At 41.4% G+C, this 9,594-nt stretch overlaps 1 protein-coding gene across 1 annotated transcript in view; it reads right to left on the reverse strand.

Annotated features, from left to right (window-relative positions):
- AP3M2 (adaptor related protein complex 3 subunit mu 2) overlaps nucleotides 1-5,859 on the reverse strand; it is a 34,804-nt gene extending 28,945 nt beyond the window's left edge. Inside the window, exons 1-2 of the mRNA XM_027865323.1 lie at nucleotides 5,820-5,859; nucleotides 3,491-3,824 (exon numbers count right to left, since the gene is read on the reverse strand). Coding sequence (XP_027721124.1) covers nucleotides 3,491-3,763 — 273 coding nt within the window. The 5' untranslated portion in view covers nucleotides 3,764-3,824; nucleotides 5,820-5,859. The remainder of the gene's footprint in view (nucleotides 1-3,490; nucleotides 3,825-5,819) is intronic.
- Between the last annotated feature and the right edge of the window lie 3,735 nt (nucleotides 5,860-9,594).

The raw sequence follows: 9,594 nt of genomic DNA on the forward strand, positions 1-9,594 counted from the left end.
GACTCCATACTAACTCTGGGATAAAATACAAACTCATTAGCCTGACATTTAAAGCTCTTCACAATATGGCTCCAACTTACATCTCCAATCTTATTTCACTATTTTACACTCTCCATTTGAAACAAATTAGTTTACTTGATGTTTCCCATAAATGACATTCTCACATTTCATGCCTTGACATGTCACCTCCATGTCTGTAATATGCTCCTTCCTCACCTTCACCTCTCAGAATCCCTAGCTTTCTTCTAGGGACAGCTCACGTGCTATCACTATGTGAGGGCTTTCCTGATTCTTCCTATCGTTAGTTCTCTCTTCCTCCAGAAAATGCTTTGTATATACTTATCTGCTTACATATCATATCCTCCCAGTACAATGTAAGTTCCTTCAGCATAAAGCCTTTTTCAGTCTTGTCTTTGTATCCTTAATGCCTAGCAAGGCACTTTGCACATAATAGGTACTTAATGTGTTTGCTGAAATGACTTAAGCTAACTCCATCTCTGTTGCTTGCTGAGATCATTTGCTTCTATAATTTTCATTTGCTTTCATTTCATCTATAATTATCACTTGCTTCTATAATTTTCACTTTATGAAGTTAGCTAGTCCACTGAAATCTACCTTCAATGCCTTAGCATGGCACGGATGTTAAACTTGCGAGGCTATGCCAGCAGAGTAGAAGTTCTGGGGGGTCTCAGCAATGGACTGCACACCTGTCCATGGTACCGAGGAACTCCCTAGACAAATCAGGAAAGAGTCATCATCAAAAGACTGGCCATCAGAAAATTTTTTGGCCGGCCAACTCATAAAGATCATCAAGAAAGGCTTAGAAGGATTGTTCTATCTTCCCGATTTTACTGTAGAGGGCAACACCATCCTCCCAGTCTGGCTCACAATCTAGGAGCCATCCTGGATTTCTCACTATCTCCCACCTCCCATATCCAAGGTACTGCCAAGGTCTGTCCATTTCACTTTGTAACATCTCCTGAATATACTCCCTTCTCTCCTCTGAGACTGTTACCACACTAATTCAGACCACCCCCTCACCTCACACCTGAACTACTACAATAACCTGCAGGTCTGCCTGCCTCAAGTCTCTCCCCACTCCAATCCATCCATTCAGCCACTAAAGTGATTTTCCCTAAAATACAGGTCACTCCCCATTCCTCCTCAACAGATTCCATTAGCTCCTTACTGTCTCCAGGATCAAACACAAAATGCTCTGTTTGGCACTGAAAGCCCTTCATAACCTAGCCTCCGCCTATCTTTCCAATATTCTTACACTTTACTCCCCAGTGTATACTCTTGAATCCAGTGAAACCGATCTTCTGGCTGTTTCACCAACAAGACACTCTCTCTTTCAGCTCTGAGCAATTTCTCTGGCTATTGCCCTTGCCTAGAATGCTCTCCCTCCTCTGCTCTGACTACTGACCTCCTGGGCTTCATGTAAGTCCCAACTAAAATCCCACCTTTTAGAGGAAGCATTTCCTAACCCCTCTTAATTCTAGTGCCTTCCCTCTGTTAATTATTTCCTACTTCTCCTGTATATAGCTTGCTTTGTATATTTGTCTGCATGCTGTCTCCCCAAATAGACTATAAGCTCTTGAACGTAGGGACTGTTTTTACCTCTTTTTTGTATCCCCAGAACTTAGCACAGTACATGGCATGTAGCAGGTGCATAATAAATGTTTATTAACTGATTTATTGATTGTCATCTGCATCAGTAGTACAAGTACCCACATTGATGAAATTACACATCTCTGAAGTATGGAAGAAGTAATTAGTGTTCCATATCAATCTTGATATCTCAGAATTGCTCTTTTTTATATTACAAACCTTTAGGAATGTGTGTATATATACATATATATGTGTGTGTGTGTATGTATTGTACATATATATGCACACACTAAAATAATATTATAAAATATGCTTTGGCTTTCCTTGGGATAAAAGAAGCTTTAAACATGTCATAGAGCTGGTTTCTGATGATGCTTTTCATTTGTATTATCTAAATGTTTCAGTGTTCATGTTCTTCTCTGCCAATCCACCAACTTCTGTATTCATACAGCTAATTCCATAACTCACAAATTAAATCAAAGAGTCGTTACTTATCTCTATGCAAATGCTGGTCATGAGACCTGGGCAGAAAGTTTGATTTGGAAGCAATCAGAGTTAAATAGAAGATTTTACTGCCTGAGGTCAGACCTTGGCTAAATTGCCCAAAATAACTGAGAAACTTGTGCTCTACATTGTACTAATGGTTTTGCATAACTTAACTTTCTCCTTGAAGACTTGAAGCCTGCCTACCTTTGAAGACAAACTCCAAAAGAGAACACTACCTTGTGAAACTTAAAAGCTATACAAACTAATTTTAGTAATGAAGTCTTTATAGGTTTCTATCTGCAATAAAGGTTTAACACCAGCATTATAAACTCTTTGTTGTTATTCAGTTGTGTCTGACTCTTCATGAGGACACTTGGGATTTTCTTGGCAAAGACACTGAAGAGGTTTGCCATTTCCTTCTCCAGCTCATTTTACAGATGAGGAAACTGAATCAAACTAGGTTAAGTGACTTGCCCAGGTCCACACAGCTAGTTAAGTGTCTGAGGCCAGATTTGAACTTATGAAGATGAGTCTTCCTGACCCCAGGCCTAGCACTCTACCTACTGTGCCACCTAGCTGCCCCATTATGAGCTCAGTCACAACCTACAGACAAATATCCTAAACTAAAGGCTATTTGTGTACAAACCATTCACCCTTGCAACTGGCATGCTGCTACAATAATAATTAACTTATGGCACTAACTTATTAAAGCACATACCCTTCCTTTCTTTTAAATGATAAATTACAAAGGTATAAAATTGCATGTAGTATCAGTCACATATACTCCTTTATGCTGTTTTCTTTAACTTTTCAGTAAATACACTGTGTTGGTGATTTGTTCGTGAAGGTGTCTGCTATGTGAAACAGAATTTGTCAATAAAAAACATTAACTTAGTTTGTTCCTTTTCTCTTTAACAATCCTCCATAGTTATCTTATTCTGATGTAACTCATAGCACTTTACTACTGTAGTTAGTATCAACAAAGAACCATACTGTAAAACGATATTTCTAGTCATCTAGCTTATGAAGGAAAATGGAATTTAAACTAGTCACCAGAACTGAAAGGGCTGTGAACCAGCAACTCTGGTATCATTCAAGTATGTCTGTCTGGTCAAGGACAGGTAGTACTACATGTAGTACATGATGCAGTGTCCAACTTTGAGAGACTGTAATGGTTCTTCCCATCCAAAAGGTACTCAGTTTATCATTTTAGAAGGAGTTGACTACACCATAACTTTCATCAGCTATGAAGCTACTTCTCTATTGAACTGAATAGCAAGACTCTCTTGGGAGGATACCTCTCTCATCATGGATATTGCTAAAGGTGAATACAACTGGTCAACCGTAAAATTTTAAAAGATATTACAAGTAAGTCTTCTCTTGATTTACCCACCTGGAATGTGTCTACCACACGATGAAGGAACTCAATGACAAAAAGGGGTGGCACCTCTGTCTGGATCACAGCCACAAAAAAGATCTTGTGGCGATAAACACTTAGGAGATAGTGATGAGGAGTAGGAATCACAGGAGGCACGTTTTCTGCCTCAGTAGCTCTCTCCTGGGCCTCAAAAAAGTAATCACAAACGGAACGACTAACCACACTTTTCCAGTGCTTTTCTAGAAAAATATCCCCAGAGGAGTTGATCAAGAATAGGCTGTGAATCATGGTGAGAGAAGAAAGCCTTTTTTCAGTACAAATGACTCAGAGACTCGATAGAAATTCAACCCTGGAAAACAAAATGAGTTAAGTAAGAAGGTGATGCTCCACCTGTCTGGAATGCCCACTCTCTCTTTTTTTTACTATCTAAATCATACTTATCCATCAAAAAACAAGTGATGTTCCAATTCCTCAGTAATAGTAATAGCTACAGACTAAATATTTTCCTCTTCTGAACTTTCATGTTAATTACTATTTGTGTGGTTCTGTTAGCAATTAATTATAAACCATCTTGTAACATCTCTTCTATTACATTGAATTATCACTTCAATATTTTATCATTTCATTTTTAACACATTTGTCTTGACTCCCAAAAGAGTGTAAATTATTTATGGGGAAGGCCTCTGCCTTACACTTGCTTGTACTCCTTATTTAAGAAATAACAGGGTTCCTAAAGTTTTAGTGCATTATTTTAAGCTTTGAAAGCTTAAAAATTAATTAAAGTTTGAAGTTTTAATAGTTTAAAACACTGCACTAAGACTTTTGGAACACATTGTGCTAGGTATGAGAAAGCTACAAAGTTTAGACAAAACAAGTAGCTATTTATATGAAAAAGCTTTCTTCTCTTACCTTGATTTGCAAGGTACCTTGTGGAGTTCATAATCATAGATTATAAAACTTAAAGAGATAACCTAATCTCTTCATTTTACAGCTGTGTAAACTGAGTCCCCCTGAGGATAAGCGACTTGCCTCAGGTTAAACAGGTAGGAAACAGCAGTCCTCATTGGAAACCTAGTTCTGACACCAAGTCCTGTTATTTTCACTGCGCCATTGCAGCCTAGGCTGTCCCAAAACGCAGTTTTCAGCCACTAAAGCTCAACACTGCATGGACACCCTGCCTAGCTGCCTTATGTTAATTGTTTATTTCACCAATTTGGCCACAGTTTACTCATGCTTTACACAAAAATCAACTCTCTGAGGTACAGTTCAGACCTTTCCTGCTGCAGCAACATCTCTGTACCTCTAAGAGAGAGAGAGAAAGAGGGAGGGGATGGGAGGAAGAGAAAAGAAGAGGGAGAAAGGGGGAGAGAGGGAGGGAGAAAGTGGGAGAGAGGAAGAGAGAGGGAAGGGGGAGAGAGGGAAGAGAAAGTGGGAGAGAGGAAGAGAGAGGGAAGGGGGAAGAGAGGGAGAGGAGAGAAAGAGTGAGGAGGGACAGGGAGAAAGGGAGGAGAAGGAGGAAGGAAAAAGGGAGGGAGGAGAGGAAAACAGAGAGAGGGAGGGAGGGAGGTGGAGAGAAAGAGGGAGGGGGAGAGGAGAGCTAGCTTCCAACATGGCCGAGCAGGGGCAGAGGACAGTTATACCAAAAATACTCGTGCAAGGCTCCTCGACCGCTCTGCCTCCCGAACTTACACAGGAAAAGAAGCAGGAGAGTGGGAGCCTCAGCTGACGAAAGGAAGAGATGGAGGCAGAGGAGGGAGGAAGGAGTGATGGAGGCATGGGAGGAAAGGATGGAAGGATGGAGGGATGGAGGGATGGAGGGATGGATGGCGGGGCTGGGGACAGCGGAAGATGCCAAATCCGGTCATTGCAGAGCTGGCCCCAGCCTGGCTGCACGAAGGCCAGGGGTCCTGGGTACCATGTACGGAGAATGGTGGGGAGGCGTAGGGAAAGGAGGAGGATGGGGTGATGGGGCCTTCTCAGTTTCCATACATCCGCTGCCATGGCAACGAAGCTTTCCGCCTCCTCTTTCCATAACCCTCATCCTCCCCCACCCCCATCCCCGACAGTCTCCGGGCAGGATTCTGAGCCTCCCCGGTCTTCGCCTTCGTGAGAAGCTCCCCCCCCCCAACCTCTCTCAATATGTCGCATTCTGGAGGGTCGGTTTCTGAGGTCTGGCACGACCCCGACTCTCTCCATCGCACCCCGACAATATGCCGCTCTGCGCGCCCCCATCGCTGCGCCCTCGAGCCCTGCACGAACCCTCCCTGGACTTCCAGTCTCCTGTGACAGGCACTCGCGCTGCCCCCACCCCCGACCTGGCCCAGAAAAAAAAGCGGCCCCTCACCCGGCTTCTCGCAGACCCGCTACGCCGCGCTTGACGAGCCCCGCCTTCCCCTACCCTCCTGCCCCGCCCACATTGGAGCGCGCGCCCCTCCCTCCTCTGCGCTCATTGGCCTACCCGGAGAGCCCGCGCTCCGCCCCCAGGCAGGGAAGAGGAGGGAGTCGCTGATTGGATTTGTCCTTCTTCTCCTCCTCAGTCCTTTGGTTGGCCCCTCCCGAGGCGCCTCCTGGGCCTCCAGTCTCTAAGCTTCGTGATTGGTTGTGCTGGAGCGACCTCTGATTGGGGCTGCCCAGTCGCTCGGGCCTCTGATTGGTTGGGCAGACAGAGAGCGGGTGGGCGGAGGGACAGTGGGCTTGGGTAGGTCTGCGGCCGGTTGTCCTATTTTCTGTGTCACAAGCTTTTGAGTGTCGCTGCTTCCCACACAGAAACGGGAACGGTACCAGATGTCTGTTTTGAAACAAATTTATCAAATGCACAATATGGGAAGGAAAATAATATCTTTGATCATCACGGTACAGCGGAAAGGGCGCTAGATTTACAGCCAGAGGAGCCCTGGGTTCGAATTCTGACTCTGCCCCTTATTACTTGTATGGCCTTGAGCAAGTTCCTTCCCTAAGGGCCTCAGTTTCTCTATCCAAAAAATGAGGTTTTTGCACTGGATGATTTCTAAGGTCCCTTTCAGCTCTAAACCCTGTGCATGATTCTAAATATTGAACAAATGCTGCATCTTCTGATTCGCAAACCATTCTTCCCACTTTACTATGCTTGTTTTGTTCTTACTTTATGCAGAGACAATGCCTAAAAAGACTAAAACGCACAGTTAGGAGAGTTGCATGCTCATTCAGGCTCTGCCAATAACTGGCTGTGTGACCTTGGGCAAATCACTTCCCTTTCTGGTTCTCAGTTTCCTAATGTGTTATTAAAGTGATGGTTTGTGAGAAAAATAAACAGTTAAAAGGTAAAAGACACCGTCAAGAACAGGTCATACCAGACTAGCCTCATTTCCTTTTCTGACAAGGTAACTAGACTGGTAGATCAAGGGAATGCTGTTAGGCATGATCTACCTGGATTATGGTCATTCAGTTTGATAAACATTCCTGAGTAGGAGGCACTGTGCTAGGCACTGGGGAGAAAAAGGCAAAAATGAAAGTCTTTTTCTCAAAGATTTTACATTCTACTTGGGGCATAGGACATGTGCCCAGATGAATATAATAAAAGGTAGGGAGTGAAGAGGAGGAAAGACAACGAGGTCTAGGAGAATTTGAAAAGGACTAGGGTGTGTGGCAAAATCTCTCAAGTTGTACTTTTGAACAATTTGTAGAGATCTGACCTAAAAGAACCTATAAGGAGGTGAATTCAGGACTGGTTGAACAACCAAACCCAAAGTGTAACCATTAATGGCCCTCTGTCAACTTAGAAGGAAATCTATTGAGAGTATCAATGGTTTGGATGAAGCCATACCTGTCATTTTTGTCAAATTTGCCAATGTCTTAAGCTGAGAGAAATAGCTAATACATCTGATGACAGAGTCAGTATCCAGAGAGATCTAAACAATACAATGGGTCAAATCTGCTTTTTCTTCTATACCAAAAGAATCTGTAATTTCATTGATATTGATATTCCCTCCATGATGTATTGTGTAAATTAGTAGTCTTAGAGAAATGTTGTGGCCCCCAAATTATTGCTCTATAGCAAACCTAGTGATGGACTTGTCTAAAGGTAGCTAAACTGAATTTCTTTTTTCTTTATGTTTGACATTCATTTTTTAGAAGTTTAAGTTCCAAATTCTCTCTCCCTCCTATCCATCGTTAAACTGAATTTAGAAGTATGCTCCAAATGTAACTAAATGACCCAGTGTCATTCTTAGGCCTATACCCCAAAGAGATCAAAGAAAGAGGAAAGGGGACCTCATATGCACAAAAATAATCATAGTAGCTCTTTTTGTTATAAAAAAGAATTGTAAACCAAAGGGGTCCCCATCAATAGGGTAATGGCTGAACAAATTGTGGAATATGAATGTAGTAGAATACTATCACGCTGTAAGAAATGGTGAAAGGAAAAGTTTCAGAGAAACCTGGGAAGACTTGAATGACCTCATGAAGGGTGAAATGAACAGAACCAGGAGAACAATTTATACAATGACTACAATATGATTAAGGTAAACAACTCTGAAAAACTTAAGAACTCTATCAATGCAATGACCAACAGAGTTTGCAGAGGACTGATGATAAGGCCTACTATCCACCTCCTGACAAAGATGTGAAGGACCTGAGATAAAAAATAAGACATAAATTTTCAGACAGAGCCAGTGTAGGAATATAGTTTGCTTAACTATGTGTATTTGTTGCAAGGCTTTTGTTTTTACTTTAAAATTGCAGATGAGGGGGAGTGAAAAGGGGAGGATTAGGGATGAGATAGCAAAAAAAAAAAAAAAAAGGTCTATCAGTGAATAAATATTTATTAAACACCTACTATGTTCCAGATAGTGTACTTACTGCTAGAAACATAAAGAAAAGGCAAAAAATTGTCCCTGCTCTCAAGGAACTCATGGTCTAAAGGTGGAGACAACATGCAAACCACCACGAACAAACAAGCTAGATAATGAACAAATTAGAGATAACCAACAGAGAGAAGTCACTAGAATTAAGAAAGGAAATTGTTGTTTGTCCTTCATTCTTAAAGAGGACCAAAAACATCAGGAGGTTAATGTCTTATCAGCCTCACTCTCTCCTACAGAATCATGAGAGTTCAGTGGCAAGATGAAAGTCAAGATGACTGGAGATGGCCCAGGATGCAGTGGTGACCTTGGACTTTTTTTTTGAAGAAAGGGAAAAAAGAAAAGAAAAGAGACTTGGGGGCAGTTAGGTGGTGCAGTGGATAGAGCACCGGCCCTGGAGTCAGGAGGAACTGAGTTCAAATCTGGCCTCAGATACTTGACACTTTCTGGCTGTGTGACCCTTAACCCCATTGCCTAGCCAGGGGGGAAAAAAAGAGCCTTGTTGGAGAATTGTTTAAAATGAACAGAAGGGAAGGAAAGGAAGACCAGAAAGAATCACAAACAAGCAGAACAGCTTTGTGAAAGTTACATGTTGAATTTATTACATATTTTAAAAGAAAAACAAGTTGTACATAATAGAATTTTACAGTTTCATGTACAATTCTCTTTTTTCTGTTCTATATACATATATGAAGATGCTAATTTTATCTGATATTTGTTAAGTTCAGAATTTTTAAAAATTCTATAAAAATTAGCTGGACTAGTTCTCAAGCCATAGACATACAATCGATCCATCACCGATTCCTTTTTCAAAACCTTCCTGTCTTGATAAGACTTATGTCTACTTCACTGGCACAATTCTCAAGAAGTCAGGGTCACCTCCACACCATAATGTATATTGGAGTATGGCTTTAATGGAAGTCAGATATAATCAAGTGAAATTGAATGGTAATAAATAAAATTATACATCTGAGGGTTTCAAAAATCAGCTTCGTAAGTACTTGATGAAAAGGCATGATTAGATTATAGTTCAAGTTAAACAGATTTGGGAGGTTTATCAATTGATCATCAATCAACAAACATTTATTAAGCACCTACTATGTGCCGGGCACTATGTTAGGCACTAGGCATATATAAAAAAGCAAAACAATCATAACAACTATAATAATAATAATAATGATGATGATGATAATAATAATAATAGCTAGCATTTATATAGTACCTACTATGTGCTAGGTGCTTTACAAATATTATCTCATCTGATCCTCACAACTTCGGAAG

The sequence above is a fragment of the Vombatus ursinus genome, unplaced genomic scaffold (assembly GCF_900497805.2).
Source record: "Vombatus ursinus unplaced genomic scaffold, bare-nosed wombat genome assembly UNPS02014778.1, whole genome shotgun sequence".
Lineage (NCBI taxonomy): Eukaryota > Metazoa > Chordata > Mammalia > Diprotodontia > Vombatidae > Vombatus > Vombatus ursinus.